General features: G+C 42.9%; 1 protein-coding gene across 2 annotated transcripts in view; it reads right to left on the reverse strand.

Moving 5' to 3' along the window:
- Positions 1-647: 647 nt before the first annotated feature.
- Positions 648-22,725, reverse strand: part of IGSF5 (immunoglobulin superfamily member 5) — an 84,572-nt gene continuing 62,494 nt past the window's right edge. For both annotated transcript variants that reach the window (XM_075334964.1, XM_075334965.1), the window contains exons 6-9: positions 18,169-18,193; positions 13,110-13,210; positions 11,018-11,091; positions 648-4,279 (exon numbers count right to left, since the gene is read on the reverse strand). In XM_075334964.1, the coding sequence (XP_075191079.1) occupies positions 4,217-4,279; positions 11,018-11,091; positions 13,110-13,210; positions 18,169-18,193 (263 nt within the window). In that variant the 3' untranslated portion in view covers positions 648-4,216. The remainder of the gene's footprint in view (positions 4,280-11,017; positions 11,092-13,109; positions 13,211-18,168; positions 18,194-22,725) is intronic.

The raw sequence follows: 22,725 nt of genomic DNA on the forward strand, positions 1-22,725 counted from the left end.
TTTTCTCTCTTTTTTTGTCTTTCTTTGTCTTACTCTCTTTCTCGGTTTCTCTTTCTTTTTTTTCCCTTCTTTCTTCCCTTCTTTCTTTTTTCTCTGTTTCTCTTTCTTTCTCTTTCTCTCGATCTCCCTGTCTCTTTTTCTCTCGCTTTCTTTCTGTTTCTCTTTCTTTCTTTCTTTCTTTCTATCTATTTATCTTATTCTTTCATTGTGGTTACAAATCTCAAGGGTCCAAACAAATACCACTGTGTACATATGCTATAAAGAGCCAGTACTCCAATTCAATATATGATCACAATAGACGACATTACAAACCCCTGTATGGTCTAATAAGTTACTTTAATTTTCACAAATATTGGATTGGAGAGCTGACTTTTTTTTTTTGCATATCATCTATCTATCTATCTATCTATCTATCTATCTATCTATCTATCTATCTGTCATTAATCTATCATCTAATATCTGTCTATTTATGTGTGTACTGTATATTTTTGTCTCTATCCATATTTTTTATATCATTTATATATATTTGTCTACTACCAGGTGCTGGTACATGATATTCCCATTAACACACAGAAATGTTCATCCCCCTCCCCCCTCGTGTGATGCAGATATCGGGTTAAATGGGATTATTACGAAGAGAAAACACATTATGTAGAATATTTGCTCTTTATTAGCTCATAAATATTGGGCTTTGACATTTTCATTAAATTGGTATACAGTTAAGTGATCGTCAGATGGGGACTGCTCTGCTCTGGGCAGATATGATCTATGGAAACATAAATACGGATATCTGTCATCACATTCAGGTCAAACATCGATAACATCATTTGTTTCTCTCTGTTACATGAAGAATAAACATATAAACATTTAGTGCAGGTAAACGAGGTATTATACACCGTAACGGAAGGTTATTACACTCATAAAGATTATATTAGTACATTCATACATAGAAATGACTACACGGAGTCTGATTACGGCCACTTATGTCTACAGACTGGGGAATATTGACCATCTTCTGCTGCGAGCGATGGGACACTTGGTTTGACACTTTGGATTCCAAAACAAAAGATTTCAGAATGGAAAAGCCAAAGACGACTAACACTTCAGAAGATCCAAAATCTCTTAGAACTAAAACAAATGTCCATTGGATTGGTGATGTTGTCCGGTGATCTAGATGGCCTCAAGTTGGGGAGGATGCAAGATACTGTTTGACTAGTAATTCCACACTCACAGTAAGCACTTACACAGTACATAAGGCCAGGAGATGTTAGCAACTTGGAGCTGGTAAAATGAAAATGGAGATCCACTGTAGGTTTTTTCTTCTAGGCCACACTTGTGTGGCACAGGACGCTTGGCTTGATGCTCCTCAGATCAAAGGAGGAAGACACTTTGCGTCCTCCTCAACTTGGAACCATCTGCACTACCGGACAGCAGGGCCAAACCTGGGGATTGTCTATTTGATTGATTCACTATCAGATCTAGGACATGAACATGCCATTTTGTATTCTAGAACCACCAACTTCATGGGACACAGATTTCGAGGTCCTTTATCAAGGGCAACTGAGGCACTGGGTGCCTCCATATAATATCATGTTTCTAGAGTGATGACACTCTTACTCTCGGTATTCCAGAAGAAAGATGTTGAGGTAGACCCACAACTTGAGGTTTTAGAACAATGATGCAGGGACAGAACAAAGATTAACAGAATAAGAGGACTTGTTTCTTCTATAAGAAGGTCTAACTAACCCTTGGGGTCCTAGAACCGTGACACAAAGCCAGAATAACCACTATAGGTGCCCCTGGATAATGACATATTGGTTCTAGAGGAATGGTTAACTGACCCTTGGTATTAAAGTAAAAAAAGATTTCTTGCACACAGATACTTGGAGTCTTAAAGCAATGGTATAGTGAAAGTACTTGGGTTATTATTTAAGAATGACACACAGACCCTTTGGGCTCTAGAACAACAGGACAGGGACAGAGCAATGTCCACAAACACACTGGGTGTGTCAGTATACATTTACTAATTGGTCCTAAAAGAAAGGAACAGTGATAATTAGACTATTAGGGTAAAACCCACCTGTTCTAAAACAATGTTAAAGTGACAGAACAATGACACATCGAGAGCCCTGGTATAATAAAATGCTAATTCTAGAAGAAAGGCAAGTAAACAATGATATAAAGTCCTGAGGGAACCTTAACTAATTACCCACTTATACAAGAGACTTGGATCAATGATATCTTGTACATATCCTAGGGGACCTGGAACAATAACGGGCTGACAATGAGAGATCTGACATTATGTCACACACTGGATGATCTGGAACAATGACACATTGACACTGGGAGACCTGGCACAATGACATTTCGATACTGGGAGACCTGGAACAATGACATACTGATACTGGGAGACCTGGAACAATGACGCATTGATACTGTGAGACCTGGAAGAATGACACAATGATACTAGGAGTCCTGGAATAATGACACACTAACATTGGGAGGCCTGGAACAATGGCACACTGACACTGGGAGACTTGGAACAATAACACACTGACACTGGGAGACCTGGAACAATAACACACTGACATTGAGAGACCTGGAACAAAAACACACTGACACTGGATGTTCTGGAACAATGATGTATTGATGCTGAGATACCTGGCACAATTAAATTTTGACATTGGGAGACCTGCAACAATGACACATTGACACTGGGAGACTTGGCACAATGACATTTTGATACTGGGAGGCTTGGAACAATGGCACACTGACACTTATAGACCTAGAACAAAGCACACTGACATTCGGAGAACTGGAATAATGACACACTAACACTGGGAGGCCTGGACTAATGGCACTTTGACACTGGTAGACTTGAAACATTGATACACTGAGACTGGAAGACCTGGAACAATGACACACTTATACTGGGAGACCTGGAAAAAAATGACACACTGACACTGGGAGACCTGCACACTGATACCTAGAACATTGACAAACTGACACTGGAAGACCTGGAAGAATTATACACTAACAATGGGAGACCTGGAACAATGACACACTGACAATGGAGAACATGGAACAATAACAAGTTGACACTTGAAACCTAGAACAATGACATGCAGGGACTATGAAAGGTGGAACAATGACACACTGACACAGGAGGACCTAGAACAATGGCACACTGACACAGGAGGACCTAGAAGAATGGCACACTGACACAGGAGGACCTAGAAGAATGGCACACTGACACAGGAGGACCTAGAAGAATGGCACACTGACACAGGAGGACCTAGAACAATGGCACACTGACACAGGAGGACCTAGAACAATGGCACACTGACACAGGAGGACCTAGAACAATGGCACACTGACATTTACAGTCTCAGATCAATGACACTGAGAAAACTTACACAAAATACAAACTGAAACCTGGAGTGACATTATGTTCAGGGGTTCTATAACAATGGCACACTGACAATATGCTTCTAGACAATGGTTATATAGTTACTAATACATGAATTACCAGAACAATGGCACAATGAAGGAGAATATTCCAGCATAATAGCCCAATAAATCCAAACATCTGGAACACTTAATTTTCTAGAACAGTGGCAACTTGTGATACATGAGTTAGTGATTGAAATAACACAGTGACACTCAGAATCCGAGAAAAATATAGAAAACTAACAGTGATTCTGTATCATGTTTTACAGTCCTGCAAGTCCTGAAGTTTGGGAGATGGAACATTAGGGATCCAGTGAGTCTATGAAGGACACAGCTCATTATTATGTGAGACCCCGGGCACTACTGGATCCTCGGTTACCTTCATGGTAAAGGCCAATCGATTTTTTTTTTTATTATCATCTCCTAATTATTATACATGAAATAATTTATACATTTTGTCCATTAATTTTTTGCTGTTTTTACATTTTTCTATAAAATGTTTTTATTTTATATATCCATATAAAACGCCTGTTGCAATGTGTCGGATTTGTGGTAACAGCGGCTTGTTACTATTGCTGTTTTTTAGGTTGTAGTATTTAGATAAGGCACAGAATTTGTCTGTCTCTTGGGGCAGAGGTGATTGGCGTTGCTCTTTACTCCTTTTCTTTATGTACGACATCTCCACCTCTACACATGACCCTTGGTCCGGTCCATCACGGTATATTGATGCCAAAAAACGGTTTGGCAACTCCATTTTGTTTGTATATCACACATGAGTCACGTGTCTTATTGTTTTCGGACGATTATCAGTCCATTTTTGTGCCGGAACCTGCATGCAAAAAAGAAAAATAGTAATAAAAGTTATAATAAGATGTACCGTATTTTTCGGATTATAAAATACACTTTTCCTGCCAAAGATTTGAGAGGAAAATGAGGGATGCGTCTTATAATGTGAATGTAGTTTACCAGGAGGTGGTGAATGGGCGCTGTGCTGGCTGCGGTGGGGGCGGCTGTGATGGCTTCGGTGGGGGCTGTGTGGAGCAGGGTGTGGCGGGTGAGATGCTCTGTCGGTGGTGCAGGCTTCAAGTAATGGCGCATGGAGTCGCCGCGTGCACAGATGGAGCTGTCAGCTCAAGATCTCATATGCGCATGCGCTGCCTTCGGCCCATTGATCTCCTAGCAGCAGACTTAAGGAAAATGGGCCCGGAGGTGGTGTGTGCGCAGATGAGCTCATGATAAGACATACCGTATTATGTGGGTTATAAGATACTGTCACGCTCCTGGTGTCCCGGCAGCCCTCCTTACCCACTGACCCGGTTCCTGCATCGCACCACCGCTCCGTACACACTGATCCAGTCGTACCTGCATCGCACCACCGCTCCGTACCCACTGATCCAGTCGTACCTGCATCGCACCACCGCTCCGTACCCACTGATCCAGTCGTACCTGCATCGCACCACCGCTCCGTACCCACTGATCCAGTCGTACCTGCATCGCACCACCGCTCCGTACCCACTGATCCAGTCGTACCTGTATCGCACCACCGCTCCGTACCCACTGATCTAGTCGCACCTGCATCGCACCACCGCTCCTTGCCCACTGATCCAGTTCACGTGTCCGCCGGTCACGCCTGCCGCTCCCGCTCGTGCTCTCCTGTGTTCTGTTCCTGGTCTCAGGAGTCTGACTCTGACTAGTGCCTCTGTATAGGACCAGGCCGCGCCCACTCTCCTGGTCTTATAGGCCCAGCACACCTGAAGCAGGAAATGACATGGGGCTGTGCTGGGTATATAAGACTTGCCTTTCCATGTGGGCGGGGCCTGATCAACGTGTCTTGAAGCCTTGTCTTTTGAGCTAGGTCCTCAGGTCCCCTTGTACTGTGTCCTGTTACCTGTACCAGCATTCTGTACCGTCTTAAAGAACTCCGTGACCCTGGTGACCTGGTTATACCTGTCCTTGCCACGCCAGTGCTCCCGCTGCCGTGTACCCTGCCCTCCGGTGGGGTGCATGGTCCAGTGGATCCACCTCCTGGGCCTACCAGTCCTCCCTCCCCTGACAGATGCACTTTTCCTCCCAAAGATTTGAGATGAAAATGAGGGGTGCGTCTTATAATGTGAATGTAGCTTACCAGGAGGTGGGGAATGTGCTCTGTTCTGGCTGTGGTAGGGGCTGTGCTGGCTGCGGTGGAGGCAGCTGTGCTGGCTGTTGTGGGTGCAGCTGTGGTGCCTGCGGTGGGGGTGACTGTGCTGGTCGCGGTGGAGGCAGCTGTGCTGGCTGTGGTGGGTGCAGCTGTGGTGGCTGTGGCAGGGACGGCTATGCTGGCTGCGGTGGAGGCGGCTGTGCTGGCTGCGGTGGGGGCGGCTGGCTAGCTGTGGTGGGGACGGCTGTGCTGGCTACGGTGGGGGCGGCTGTGCTGGCTGCGGTGGGGGTGGCTGTGTTGGCTGCGGTGAGGGCGGCTGTGCTGGCTGCGGTGGGGGCTGTGTGGAGCAGGGTGATGCGGCAGGTGAGATGCTCCTGTCGGCTGTTCGGGCTTTAAATAATGGCGCCTGGAGTCGGTGCATGCGCAGATGGAGCTCTCAGCTCGAGATCTCATCTGTGCACGCACCGCCTCCGGTCCATTGATCTCCCGGCAATAGATTTAAGGAAAATGGCGCCCGGAGGTGGCGCGTGCGCAGATGAGATCTCAGCTTGTCATTGAGAAGAGAGCTCAATCTGCGCACGCGCCGACTCCGGTCACCATTTCTTTGAAGACCGCACCACTGAAAGTGCAACTGTGACACCCGCCGCACCTCCCTGCTCTACACAGCACCCACCGCAGCCAGCACAGCCCCCACTGCAACCAGCACAGCCACCACTGTAACCAGCACAGCCCCCACTGCAGTGCCTACAGCATTGCCCTACTCCAGCATCGCCCCTGCCTCCTGTGACCCTGCTCCACCACCCCTGACACCCCCCACCCCCACTCCGGTAAGACATCACCGGAGCATAAAATGGGCCAATTTATTTTTTTTAACCTTTTTTTATCTCTAAATTTGGGGTGCATCTTATAATCCAGTGCGTCTTATAAAACGAAAAATCCGGTAATATCCTTTAGTATACACAAACTTTCACCTCTGAGATCAGCATTTTGTTCTCCAGAGCTGTCCTTCCTACTCTAACTCACTGCAGCCAGCCATATTGGAGGCTGTACAACCCCTTTGAGCATTGAATGCCTCGCCTTGTGTTTCTCAATAATTGTGTTATTCCTATAGTTATGTCTCGTATGTCTACAAAAAAATAGAATACAAAGGAAAAAGTCATTAAGTAAGAACGCCCACGTGACAGCCCACATGCACGCTTGGAACGAGCGATGAAAACTCGCTCTTTTAGGGTCTCTATTTATTCCGGATGATAACAGCCATACTTCTGTGTTATTGATTTTTTTTCCCTTAGAAGCGAGCTTAACATTTTGCTTTCCATGCAATAAGCGTGACTTAGGATGACAAGGACTTGGTATCGCAGGGTTTGGAAGCTGTCGCTGTTTATTTTCGAGCGGAGGGTGGAAGGAGTTCTCCCAGAATGTGCAGGATTATTTTTACATCTTTTTGGCATATACTGTCATTGTTCTGTTCATGAAACTCTTCCGAAAATGATTGCAGTCAGGCAGACGAGAATAGCAGCAGGAAGGGAACATTAAGATATGGAGGAAGTCAAAGGGTGTCACATAAGGGTAGAAATACAAAACAGAATGACAATTATTATCTAAAATATAATAAAGAAAGTCAGCTTTCCAATAATGGACTCAGATACCCGGGATCAGTGAATCCATATGGGTTTAATAAGAAATACCCAGTTCGGACCCAGAATTGATCCCGGATATCTGGCCAGACGCCGTTCCCCATGAAAGTCTATTTGGACCAGAATCCAGCATTTAAAATGATGGTAGAAAGGATAGGGGGATTGGAGCAAGTGCGTTATACTTACTGAGTCTGCAACGCTACTTCCGGGGCCGCTCATTATCTCTCATCCATATTCACTGCTTCCCCCGCCTACTGGTAGTCCCAGCGTCTCTGATTGGTCGCAGTCAGATGTGCCCCCACCCTATGTCACAGCGTGTGGGACTGGAACCAATCAGACGCACTGTGTGTGCGTCTCTATTAGTGTAAAAATAAATAAACAATTAAAAAAATGTACTTAAGGGGGTGTTACACGCAGTGATATCACTAGCAATATCGCTGTTGAAAGCACCCGCCCCCGTCGGTTGTGCGTCACGGGCAAATCGCTGCCCGTGGCGCACAATATCGTTAGGAGTCGTCACACGCACTTACCTGCCTAGCGACGTCGCTGTTGCCGGCGAACCGCCTCCTTTCTAAGGGGGCGGGTTGTGCGGCATCACAGCAGCGTCACTAAGCGGCCGCCCAATAGAAGAGGAGGGGCGGAGATGAGCGGCTGTAACATCCCGCCCACTTCCTTCCTTCCTCATTGCTGACGGCCGCAGGTAAGCTGTAGGTCGTCGTTCCCGAGGTGTCACACATAGCAATGTGTGCTGCCGCAGGAACAACGAACAACCTGCGTCCTCTACAATCAATGATTTTATGAAAATGAACGACATGTCAACGATGGACAATTTGGTGAGTATTTTCCATTGTTAACGGTCACTCATGCGTGTCACACGCAACGACGTCGCTAACAATGCCGGATGTGCGTCACGGAATCCGTGACCCTGGCGATATATCGTTAGATCCATCGTTGCGTGTGACAAGGCCTTTAGGGTCCCACCATATTATGATACCCAGCACAGATAAAGCATATGGCTACAGGCTTCAGCCCCCAGTCTTGCGCTTATCTTGGCTGTGTATGAAAATAAGAGGAACTGCATACGGCTTTTTAAAAAATTATTTAAATAAATCATTTTAAAAAACGCCGTGAGGTCCCCTCAATTTTGATACCCAACCATGATAAAGCCTGACAGCTGGAAGCTGGTATTCTCAGGTAGGGGATACCCATTCTTGTTGGGACCCACAGCCTAAAAATAGCAAACCACAGCCGCCAAGTATTATTACATCCATTAGATGTGACAATCTCAAAACTTTACCAGGCTCATCCCGATTGCCGTGGTGCAGTGGCAATCGAGGTAATAAGGGGTTAATAACAGCTCAAACCTACCACTAAGGCAAAGATTAGTAACGGGAGGCATCTAGGAGACACCCCATTAGTAATCTGTAAGTGAAAAGGAATAAACACATTCACCGAAAAAAATCCTTTATTTGACATAAAATACGAAAAAACCCACCCTTTTTCACCACTTTATTAACCCCCAAAACACCCTTGCAGGTTCATCGTAATCCACACGAGATCCCATGATGATTCCAGCTCTGCTACATCTGAAGTCACAGCACGTGGACACAGAACGTGACTGCTAGCTCTCAACTTCAGGCGAAGAATGAGCCGCAGCGATGAGCGGTGATGTCACTTAGATTATTTGGGATCACAGGTGGAGGACCGTGGGAAGATGTAGCAGATGTAACAGAGCTGGACTCATTGTTGGACCTTGTGTAGATTACGTTGGACCTAGGTGTTTTGGGGTTAATAAACAGGTGAAAGAGGATGGTTTTTTTGTATTTTATGTGAAATAAAGGATTTATTTGTGTTTTTGTGTTTGCGTTTATTTCTTTTCACTTGAAGATTACTAATGGGGGGGTCTCCTAGATGCCTCCCATTACTAATCTGGGGCTTAGTGGCAGCTGTTTTTAACCCCTTATTACCCTGATTACTACTGCACCAGAGCAATCAGGACGAGTCAGGTAAAGTTCCAGGATTGAACTATTTAATGGATATGACAATCCTGGATGACTGCAGGCTGCTATTTTTAGGCTGGGGGAGAGCCATAAGCATGGGTCTCCCCACCCTGAGAATACCAGCCCCCAGCTGTTGGCTTTATCATGGCTGGGTATCAAAATTGGGGTGGAAAGCAAGCCAGTTTTTTTTTAAATTATTTATTTAAATAAGTAAAAAAAAAAAAAGAAAAAGTTGCTTGTGGTTCTTCTTATTTTCATACGCAGCCAATATAAGTGCACGGCTGGGCGCTGCACCTGTAGCCTTAGGCTTTACCTGTGCTGGGAATCCTAATATGGGGGGACCGTACACTAATTTATTTATTTTTACACCATATGTACGCACACAGCGTCTGTGATTGGTTGCAGTCAAATACACTGTCACTCAGGGTGGGGACATGTCTGACTACAACCAATCAGAGATCCGGGGACTGCCAGTGGACGAGGGAAGCAGTGCATATGCATGAAAGATAATGAATGGCCCTGGAAGTAGCATGAGTGGACCCAGAAGCAGTGTACAGATGCGCCAGACACTCTAAGTATAAAGCACCTGTTTTTCCCTTTTTCTTTACTTATCCTTTATTTTTTTTATTACCCGATTTGCCAGACCCCAGATTGTTACCCGGAGTTCTCTGAGGACGCCAAACCCGGAGTCGGTCCTCGAATACTTTTGGACCAGCGCGGATCCGGGCTTTTACAATCCAGATCTGCCCATCACTAATCTCTCTCTGTCTATTCATCTATGGTATCTATCCTTCTATCTATCTATCTACCTATCTATCTATCTACAGTATCGATCTATCTACAGTATCTATCTATCTATCGCTCTATCTATCTATCCCTCTATCTATTTATCTATCTATCTATCTATCTATCTATCCATCTATCCCTCTGTGACGGGGTATGCGACAGAGCAGTGAGGGACGCCAGGCCAAGGAACAATCCAAAGGGCTTTATTGGAACCACAAAGATAAAGCACCAAACATAAATATAAATCCTTAAAGTCTGCAAGGAGTCCACAACAAAACAAAAGATCCAGGGGTGCCTCCCGGTATTCCAACGCCAGGGAAAATATGGCAATGGTCCTTATACGAGTTCCTTGAGTCCAACAGGGTGAACAATAAAACACAATCCCACGTGGCCACTGATCTCCAATCTGTAACAGTCCATACACAGGCTCTAGGATCCAGCCTCAGCAATAGATCCTAGTCCTTCTCCAGCCGAGATCCAACTAACTGACCTAACATGGGTCTCATTGTTCTTCTCTCCTGGGGTCAGCCCCTAAGGTGGGCCCAACTCCGCCTGGACATTTGATGACATTTGATACATGAATGGACTTTAGACTCCTGGCTGGATTGGAGAAGTCCCATGCTGATAAGAACAAAGAATCCCCCACCAGTAGTACATACAGGACAGTCAAGGAGAGACAGACTATTACACCATAAGCACAGGTGGGGGAGGGACACACTGTTACACCCTCTATCTATCTATCTATCTATCTATCCCTCTATCTATCTATTTATCTATCTATCTATCTATCTATCCCTCTATCTATCTATCCCTCTAATTATCTATCCCTCTATCTATCTATCCCTCTATCTATCCCTCTATCTATCCCTCTATCTATCCCTCTATCTATCTATCTATCTATCTATCTATCTATCTATCCCTCTTTCTATCTATCTATCTATCTATCCATCCCTCTATCTATCTATCTATCTAGGTCCTCTCTTTTTTATTGCTTGGTGTGTCCGTACCTGAGAACTTGACGCTGTGGAGGTAGATGTTTTATCATCGTAAGCTGTGTTGCTAGCATGAATGGAGCCAAAATCTGTGGAAGATACAGAGGGAATTGTTATTTCATTGCTTCCATTTTATCATATGCAAATAATATAGAAGAATCTAGAAAAATAAACTGCATTGACCGACTTAACTACTAAGACCCCCAATTTAGTTGCCGGACTCTAAAACTTGCACCACCCGCCACTGAGGATGTGGAAAAGTGGAACAGGTTATTACAGTTAGGTCCAGAAATATTTGGACAGTGACACAATTTTTGCGAGTTGGGCTCTGCATGCCACCACATTGGATTTGAAATGAAATCTCTACAACAGAATTCAAGTGCAGATTGTAACGTTTAATTTGAAGGTTTGAACAAAAATATCTGATAGAAATTGTAGGAATTGTCACATTTCTTTACAAATACTCCACATTTTAGGAGGTCAAAAGTAATTGGACAAATAAACCAAACCCAAACAAAATATTTTTATTTTCAATATTTTGTTGCGAATCCTTTGGAGGCAATCACTGCCTTAAGTCTGGAACCCATGGACATCACCAAACGCTGGGTTTCCTCCTTATTAATGCTTTGCCAGGCCTTTACAGCCGCAGCCTTCAGGTCTTGCTTGTTTGTGGGTCTTTCCGTCTTAAGTCTGGATTTGAGCAAGTGAAATGCATGCTCAATTGGGTTAAGATCTGGTGATTGACTTGGCCATTGCAGAATGTTCCACTTTTTTGCACTCATGAACTCCTGGGTAGCTTTGGCTGTATGCTTGGGGTCATTGTCCATCTGTACTATGAAGCGCCGTCTGATCAACTTTGCGGCATTTGGCTGAATCTGGGCTGAAAGTATATCCCGGTACACTTCAGAATTCATCCGGCTACTCTTGTCTGCTGTTATGTCATCAATAAACACAAGTGACCCAGTGCCATTGAAAGCCATGCATGCCCATGCCATCACGTTGCCTCCACCATGTTTTACAGAGGATGTGGTGTGCCTTGGATCATGTGCCGTTCCCTTTCTTCTCCAAACTTTTTTCTTCCCATCATTCTGGTACAGGTTGATCTTGGTCTCATCTGTCCATAGAATACTTTTCCAGAACTGACCTGGCTTCATGAGGTGTTTTTCAGCAAATTTAACTCTGGCCTGTCTATTTTTGGAATTGATGAATGGTTTGCATCTAGATGTGAAGCCTTTGTATTTACTTTCATGGAGTCTTCTCTTTACTGGTGACTTAGAGACAGATACACCTACTTCTCTGAGAGTGTTCTGGACTTCAGTTGATGTTGTGAACGGGTTCTTCTTCACCAAAGAAAGTATGCGGCGATCATCCACCACTGTTGTCATCCGTGGACGCCCAGGCCTTTTTGAGTTCCCAAGCTCACCAGTCAATTCCTTTTTTCTCAGAATGTACCCGACTGTTGATTTTGCTACTCCAAGCATGTCTGCTATCTCTCTGATGGATTTTTTCTTTTTTTTCAGCCTCAGGATGTTCTGCGTCACCTCAATTGAGAGTTCCTTAGACCGCATGTTGTCTGGTCACAGCAACAACTTCCAAATGCAAAACACACACCTGTAATCAACTCCAGACCTTTTAACTACTACATTGATTACAGGTTAACGAGGGAGACGCCTTCAGAGTTAATTGCAGCCCTTAGAGTCCCTTGTCCAATTACTTTTGGTCCCTTGAAAAAGAGGAGGCTATGCATTACAGAGCTATGATTCCTAAACCCTTTCTCCGATTTGGATGTGAAAACTCTCATATTGCAGCTGGGAGTGTGCACTTTCAGCCCATATTATATATATAATTGTATTTCTGAACATGTTTTTGTAAACAGCTAAAATAACAAAACTTGTGTCACTGTCCAAATATTTCTGGACCTAACTGTATAATGTTATACTGGTGGCTGATTAGGCTATTGTGGATGTTGAGGCTCGGATCCCACACATGCATTTACTGAACCCTGAAAGTCCTGGCAGATGTTACTGGTTGTCAGACCCTTATAACAGCAGGAGAGCAATGGACTTCATGCTGACTTACGGTATCATTCATGACCCGCTCAACTTACTTTGCCTTACTAGTACAGGTTCTGGTGTATATGCAAAGTTATGTTCTCCCAGACTGTCTCTATCCATTGCCTTCAGATTGTTGCTGTTCTCTCGAGTTTTCCTAGTAAAGAAGAAAGTAGTCATTCCTTAAAGGAATAAAGACTTCACCAGATCATTCAATTCATCACCTGCTTTACCTAGAACATTCTACATTCAGCACATCTCCTCCAGAAGATCCTATATATTACCATGGAACATTCCATACAACACAAATCTTCATCAGAACTTCTCAAATAACACATATCTTCACCAGAACCTCTATAACATACACTTGTGGACAAAGAATATATGTAACTACTATCAGGAACATCCAACTGTTTGGAGATGTATTATAGCCTTTTTTTTCTAATCTCCTGAGATAACGCTCTGTTTTCCTTTGTCCATGTTTAGTGTGCTACACACCATGATAACAAACAGCACAGCAACTACTTTTCACCCTTCAAATACGCAGACTGATTGCTTATAAGTTTATAGAAGCCTCTGATGCTAATTACAGGATGCACTTTAGCTTAACATGTCCCTAATTAATCAAATTAATTTCAGTCTTTTCTAAGGGAACCATCATTTTAGTTCAGGCCATTTTCATGACTTTTCTTTTCTGTTGAACCACAATTCAAAATCAAAGTCTAATTCTTATTAGTTGATATATAGTACATTAAAAAGAAAATAACTTTTGTTAGTGTCAAGTTATTTTCAGTGACCACTGTGGGTTTTTCTTACTTTAACAGAAGGGTGCCAAAAGTTTTGTCCATGGGTGTGCATTCTCAACCTAGAAATTCTAGGTATTCCATAGAACATTCCATATAATAGACATCAGTAATGAAATATTCCATATAACACACATCTTCACTAGAACATTCTATAGATTTCCATTGAAATACTATGTCCCAAGAATGACAAAAGTATTTTAGGAGTGATACCTTTATAGGCTAAGCAGAAAAATTATATTAGCAAGCGTTCAGAGCACGAGGGCTCCTTCTTCAGGCAAATTACAAAATGCCTGAAGAAGGAGCCTTTGTGCTCTTGTGGCGCCTTGGACAAGCCAGGACGTCACAGGTACTGCAACAACACACCCCACACCCCGGTTAGGCACATCAGCCGCACACACAAAATCCTTGTTGCCTCCCTCCAGGGGCTGATGTCCACACCAGGTGGGGTGGAGCCAGGCGGTTGGCTCCACCCACCGAGGAGTTCACAGTCCTGGACGTGGGAAAAACGGCAGAGTTAGAAAAAGTGAAAGGAGAGGAGTGAAGGAGTAGTGGAGGAGCTGACTGGCCGTGTCCGGGTACGTGGCCCGGGCACCTATGAGCAAGGTTGGCAGACGGTGGTGACCGTCTGCAGGTGAAGCCGATTGACGCACAACCGTAAGGACCGGGGACGGGCGGTGGCCCGCCGGTACTGGACCGGGGAGCGAAGAGAGGCCAGCACCATTCGGCAGGGCCTGCGGACCCCGACCAGGCTTGGAGTCACCGTTAAACCGGTCAAATCCGTCAGCGACGGGAACCTCCGGGGTTTTCCAGCAGCAAAGACCCGACTAAAGGCAACCACTCAACCGTGAAGGGAAATACAGCTACCACCACAGCTAGAGTTCCCAGGGCCAGCGCCTGCGGGCAAAAGGGGCTCCTCCGGCAAATATACCGCTGGGGAGCGGGTTACCGGTGGGAAGCCATCGGGGCCGAGAACACAACACCGGTGCAGGGAGAGACAGTTACCGCCAACCTACCGGGAGTGACCGCCGCAGCCGTCTGTGGGACTCGTCCATACAGCCGTTTGTTTTACCAGAGACTCCATGTACGTTACTGGCTGAGTAAGTACCACCGTGCCGTCTGGCACTGCGCTGCCCCCGCGACCCTGCACCCGGCCAAGCCCCGCAATCCACCTTACAGTCAACAACTCCGGGCCCCGGGACTACCAAAATCCCCCTACCCACGGAGGGGAGAGAAACATCCCAGCTGCTCCCTGTCATCGCTCCCGGGATCCCCGTACAGGGCAGCGGTGGTGCCCCAACCTCACCACACACCGTGGGTGGCGTCACAAACCGACATCCCAAACCCCAACAGACCACCCCTTTCACTCACGGGCGAGGAGCGCTGCTCGAGTCCCCGGATCCGGCCCACCGCTCGAGCCACCGAGCAGCAGCAGCAGCCGGACCCGAGCCGCAAGCGTGGTCGAGCAGCGCACCCCCCGCCCGCGACACTCTGAAAGCTTGCTAATATAATTTTTCTGGTTAGCCTATAAAGGTATCACTCCTAAAATACTTTTGTCATTCTTGGGACATAGTATTTCAATTGATTTTTCTGGCTAACACGGTACCACAATATTACCCTGTATTGCACATTGTATATATTTCCATAGAACATTCAATATAATATACATATAATATACATCTTCACTAGAACATTCTATGTAATATTTCCACAAAACGTTGCATAGAACAGAAATTTTCTATAGAATGCTCTGGTAAAGATGTATGTTATATGGAATGTTCTATGGAAATATTCTATAGAATGCTCTGGTGAAGATGTATGTTATATGGATTGTTCTATGGAAATATTCTATAGAATGCTCTGGTGAAGATGTATGTTATATGGAATGTTCAATGGAAATATATAGAATGCTCTAGTGAAGATGTATGTTATATGGAATGTTCTATGGAAATATTCTATAGAATGCTCTAGTGAAGATGTAAGTTATATGGATTGTTCTATGGAAATATTCTGTTCTGGTGAAGAGGTATGTTATATGGAATGTTCTATGGAAATATTATGTAGAATATTCTGGTGCAGATGTATGTTATATGGAATGTTCTATGGAAACATTCTATAGAATGTTCTGGTGAAGAGGTATGTTATATGGAATGTTCTATGGAAATATTACATAGAATATTCTGGTGCAGATGTATGTTAAATGGAATGTTTTATGGAAATATTCTATAGAATGCTCTGGTGAAGATGTATGTTATATGGAATGTTCTATGGAAATATTCTATAGAATGCTCTGGTGAAGATGTATGTTATATGGAATGTTCTATGGAAATATTCTATAGAATGTTCTGGTGAAGATGTATGTTATATGGAATGTTCTATGGAAATATTATGTAGAATGTTATGGTGAAGAGTTATGTTATATAGATTGTTCTATGGAAATATTCTGTTCTAGTGAAGAGGTATGTTATATGGAATGTTCTATGGAAATATTACGTAGAATATTCTGGTGCAGATGTATGTTATATGGAGTGTTCTATGGAAATATTCTATAGAATGCTCTGGTGAAGATGTATGTTATATGGATTGTTCTATGGAAATATTCTATAGAATGCTCTGGTAAAGATGTATGTTATATGGAATGTTCTATGGAAATATTATGTAGAATATTCTGGTGAAGATGTATGTTATATGGATTGTTCTATGGAAATATTCTATAGAATGTTCTGGTGAAGATGTATGTTATATGGAATGTTCTATGGAAATATATAGAATGTTCTGGTGAAGATGTATGTTATATGAAATAGTCTATGGAAATATTCTATAGAATGTTCTGGTGAAGATGTATGTTATATGGAATGTTCTATGGAAATATTACGTGGAATATTCTGGTGCAGATGTATGATATGGAATGTTCTATGGAAATATTTTATAGAATGCTTTGGTGAAGTATTTTATATGGAATGTTCTCTTTATATATAGAAAATGTTCTATGGAGATATTCTATAGAATGCTCTAGTGAAGATGTATGTTATATGGAATGTTCTATGGAAATATTCTATAGAATGCTCTAGTGAAGATGTAAGTTATAAGGATTGTTCTATGGAAATATTCTATAGAATGCTCTAGTGAAGATATACGTTATATGGATTGTTCTATGGAAATATTCTGTTCTGGTGAAGAGGTATGTTATATGGAATATTCTATGGAAATATTATGTAGAATATTCTGGTGCAGATGTATGTTATATGGAATGTTCTATGGAAACATTCTATAGAATGTTCTGGTGAAGAGGTATGTTATATGGAATGTTCTATGGAAATATTACGTAGAATATTCTGGTGCAGATGTATGTTAAATGGAATGTTTTATGGAAATATTCTATAGAATGCTCTGGTGAAGATGTATGTTATATGGAATGTTCTATGGAAATATTCTATAGAATGCTCTGGTGAAGATGTATGTTATATGGAATGTTCTATGGAAATATTCTATAGAATATTCTGGTGCAGATGTATGTTATATGGAATGTTCTATGGAAATATTACGTAGAATATTCTGGTGAAGATGTATGTTATATGGAATGTTCTATGGAAATATTACGTAGAATATTCTGGTGAAGATGTATGTTATATGGAATGTTCTATGGAAATATTCTATAGAATGCTCTGGTAAAGATGTATGTTATATGGATTGTTCTATGGAAATATTCTATAGAATGTTCTGGTGAAGATGTATGTTATATGGAATGTTCTATGGAAATATATAGAATGTTCTGGTGAAGATGTATGTTATATGAAATATTCTATGGAAATATTCTATAGAATGTTCTGGTGAAGATGTATGTTATATGGAATGTTCTATGGCAGTATTAATAACACTCATCTTCACAAGATCATTCTATATCTTTCCACAGAACATTCCATAGAACCCACAAATTTACCAGAACATTCCATATGACACACATCCTCACCAGAACAATCTATGAAATATTTCCATAGAATATTCCATAAAACACAAATCTTTACTGGAAATTATTTAGAAAACATAGCTTCATTGAATGTCCAGAACATTCCATATAACACACATGACTTGAACATTCTATGGCATTTAACCCTTTATAGACCATATAACTTACTTCTTCGCTGCAGGCGGGTTCTCACGTGTCAGATCTCTCCCTGACATAATAATAGTGCCCCCCCCCAATATTTCCGCCTGCATTATAAATAACCTCTCCTAATATCTCATATTGAGCACATTCTTACGGTAAATTGCAGCAGCGAGATTTACCGCCGACACGTGATGGATGACTTACCATGCATCACTCTGATAGCCGCGCTCTGTGAAGAGGAGGAGGGAAATGTCAGGAGAGCAGAAAAATGTATGGAAATAATAATGTTTACTAAACAGACAGAGAGGCTCGTTACATAATATCACAGATAAAAGACAAAGTCGCAGGTTGCCGGTAGACGCGGCGCACGCCAACTGTGATTGGTCTCCGTACAGACAAAAAGTCATTAATTAAGAGCAACCAAATATTTACAACGCGTTTCCTCAAACGTTAGATGCTGAGGAATAAAACTGCAGCTCGGCGAGATCCATAAAATCTATTCTTGGCTCGTCGATCCTGCAGAGTTGCTATTTTGTTATTCTGGGGGAAAAAAAATCTCTGGCAGCTTGGCTGTATGAGGACTTTATCCAACAGCTCCTCGTATCTCAGCTGTCTGGGTGATCTTAGGATATTGCCTAAGTAAAGCTGCTATTATGGATTATATACCATCTAATACACTGGTTCTGTGAGTCCTAGCGCAACCCAGTCCATCGTTACAGCACAGTTTGTGACGGTCACCTTCCTCTCCCGCAGACCCACGTCCAGGCTCCTTTAGATCTTACTAGTGGTTTATAGGAAAACCACTCTGGTTGTCAACTATGTTCTCAAGACAGATAGGATTAACCCGGTGCCTTGACGGTTAAGGAGCCTGGCTACTAGAGTCCTGTCCTCAGGCTTCTATTGTCAGGGGCCACTCTATTCGAGAGTCAGTTTCTCATTTTAACACTGTTCACGCTAGGTCACCTTCCGTCTCCTCTCCTTTGTTTCCACAAATCACCCACTGTATGCAGCCTACCCACGAGACTGACTATACATCTGTCACTTTTGCTCAGTAGTTCTTTACTTACTTTTCCAGAATGAACCATCACTTTCCCTCTCACCTGACCCCTCCCATGGTGGGCTAACGCTTATCTATTGCTGACCCTTCAGTAGGACAATTATCTACACAAGTGCAATGCAACACACAAGTTTCACGCAATGTCACCTTCCATTTCCTCTCCTTTGTTTCCACAAACGACACCCACCACTATGTGACCTTCCCAAAAAACTGACTATACATCTTTCACTTTTGCTCAGTAATTCTTCTGTGACTCCGTCAGAATGAACCATCACTTTCCCTTTCACTTGACCCCTCTCAGGGTGGGAAAACGCTTAGCTATTGCTGACCCTTCAGTAGGAAAACTTCTTACACAAGTTCAATGCAACACACAAGGTTCACTCTATCTCACCTTCTGTCTCCTCTCCTTTGTTTCCACAAACCACCCACTTTATGCAACCTTCCCACGAGACTGACTGTACATCTGTCACTTTTGCTCAGTAGTTCTTAATTGACTCTTCCAGAATGAACCATCATTTTCCCTCTCACTTAACCCCTGGTGGGCTAACATTGAACTATTGCTGACCCTTCAATCGGACAACTTCCTACACAAGTGAAATACAACAGATTACCACATGCATTACTTACTATAGCTTACACTATATATTATGCCTAATACTCTACATGTAATTACTAACAGTTATCACTCTTTATATCACAATACAATTCTTATAACACGATATTTACAAAAGAAGTAGGACATTGTTCACAAGGTGTCTTCAGGGGCGGGAATGCAACAGCAAACGTCTACCACTCTTACACGCATATAGGCAGAGAACTGTCAACCAAGGCAACAGGTGGGGATTTGCCTGTCTCACTAGTCCCCCTATTAAATTTATTTGAAATGCAGCGTTTCAGAGTCAGACATACCTGGCTGAGATCTTACCGCTAGTGCCTGATATATGCTGCCCATGGATTGGGCAGCATGTATCAGCTGTCAGGTTCCCTTTAATTAGAGGAGGTAATTGGGGAAAGCAAGTTCTGGACTGAGAGGAGTTTTGGATTTTGTAGTTTGCAACAAGAGTGCCCTCTCGCTAGACCTGTAAGAATTGATGTCTACAATTATTATATATCCATATTTCAACACATTTATATATCTGATGAATTTGATATATTTCTTATATTTAAAGGGGTTTTCTGGCCTCAGGCTACACGTGTGAACCTTCACATTGTGCTCTGAGGATTCTCTGGTGCCAGCAGCAGCAAAAAGGTGTCCACAGGAATCTCATTTGCATACAGGCAGACACATACCGACTAGACGTGCACAGCCTTCTCAACGCAAGAGTATTGACCAAGGACAGATACAAACTGTCATGATCCAGGACTCGTATTCCCCGCTCCAGGGTTTCCCAGACCCAGCCTGGTCATGTCAGGGGTTAACTCCGTTTAGCCTCGTTTTGGTTTCAGAAGACACTATATCTGGTCACTGCACCGTCATTCCAGCACTTGTTATAGTTTTGCTCTGCAGCCTGTGACTGGCTTTGGTGAGATTCTCTGTTTGATTGGACTTTTAGTTACCTTTCCCTGACTTGTACCCTCCTCCTTTCGTCCGTCTGTCCCAGTCCCTGACTTCCCGCTTCTGTCATTTGTTTACCCATCCTGGTTCGTCCTTTTCCCGTGTTTGTGTCTCCTGACCCTTCGGTCTTGTCTTCTGTTCCCTGTGACCTACATGTTCACCTCTGCATACCTGATCATCTGACCTTGGTCTTGTTTTATGACCTGATCTTGATCCTCCCTCTGCACTAATGAGACATCCCAGCCTGACCCTGACTGCTTGACTACTCTATTGCCCCCTTCTGGTTTGCCTGTGAACTGTCTGCTGAAGTTACTCTGCTGTACTTCAGTCCACCTCCTGTTACAGTGCTACTTTGACTCTCCTTCACTACACTGCTGCCACCTAGTGGGGAATCTGCTGTACTACTTCTTACCAGCCCTTTGTGCAGCGTGACACAGTCTAGTTAGAATGTGTCTGGAAGTATAGAAATGCTCAAGATGTGAGGATTCACAAGTTTTAAGTCATATAGAGTGACTCTAGACTTGTGACCTAAGACCGGACAACCCGTTTAAGAAATCTAGTGTATGACAATTATTTATAGGTTTGGCCATTCACGTCCGATTGTCCTTAAATAGATCCTGTGACCAGGTTTTTCCCTTATAAGCTGCGGCCATCACCAGTAGGCTCCTATATACCGCATTCTACAATACTGTATATAAGAGCCCTCTGTAGAAAGTAAAAAAACACCTTCATAATACTCACTTAGGGGGCGATCTGGTCCCATGGGTGTCGATTCTCTCAGTCCAACGCCTCCTCCATCTTGTGAGATCTCTGTTCTTCTTTCTAGTACTGTGTGGATGGCGCATCCTATGTCATCCACACAGGCGCACTTTGATCTGCCCTACCTGTTATATTTAAAGGGGTTTTGTGGCCTTAGGCTACAAGTGTGTAGTCGCTCTGTGTGTCACTCTTGTGAACCTTCACATCGCGCTCACTGTATGCTCTGAGGTTCTCCGGTGCCAAACGCAGCAAAAACGTGACGACAGGAATCAAATTTACATACATGCAGACACATGCCAACTAGACGTGCACAGCCTTGCTCAATGCAAGTGTATGGAGTGAGGACAGATACAGTCTAGTTGGAATGTGCACGGAGGTATACAAATGCTCAAAATTTGAGAATTCACATAGGTTACAAGTTTGAAGTCACTCTATGGCCAGACAACCCATTTAAACAGTCTTGTGTATGACGATTATTTATAGGTTTGGTTATTCACATATGCTTGTTTTTTTGTTTAATCCTAGTCGGTCTGTACATAAAATTGTAATTATAGGGAAATAAAGAACCACTTTAGGATTTTATAGCAACATTGGATTGTATGGTGAATTTAAATCTAATATATGAGACTAATCATATTCACTACCCTAGACAACCAGGGAATGTAAAGTTAATGAAAACCAAATATTCTAGACAACCAGGGAATATAAATAATCTCAGTTACTACCCTAGACCATTAAGGAATATAAAATTAGTCCTACTATTGTTTAATTTACTACCCTAGACCACCAGTAATGTAAAATTAATCTATGTAATTACCCTACACCATCACAGAATGTAAAATTAATCCTACACCACCATAAAATAAAATACAAAAAAATCTCATAAATTATCCTAGACACCAGGAATGTAAAAAGGGTCTCATTCAGTACCATAAACCACCAGAAAATGTAAAATTAATCCTATTCACTACCCTAGACCACCAGGAATTTGTTTAACCTAATTTGCTGCATTAGACCACCAGAGAATATGAAATTAATCATATTCACTAGGAATGTAAAATAAACGTCATTGACTACCCTGAACCACCAGGTAATGGAAAAGTATTCTCATTCACTACCCTAGACCACCAGGAAATATAATAATTACATTCACTACTCTAGACAACTAGAGAATGTAAAACTAATCTCATTCACTACCCTAAACTACTAGGAAACATCAACTTAATTCCATTCACTACACTAGACCACCAGGAATTTTTTTTTATTAATCTAACTCACTAATCTAAACTGCCAGGGGATGTGAGATTAATGTTATTAACAAACCAATACCACCAGTAATGTACATTTACTACATTAGATCACCAAGTAATGTAAACTGTATCTCAATCAC

Source organism: Anomaloglossus baeobatrachus, chromosome 2 (assembly GCF_048569485.1).
Source record: "Anomaloglossus baeobatrachus isolate aAnoBae1 chromosome 2, aAnoBae1.hap1, whole genome shotgun sequence".
Lineage (NCBI taxonomy): Eukaryota > Metazoa > Chordata > Amphibia > Anura > Aromobatidae > Anomaloglossus > Anomaloglossus baeobatrachus.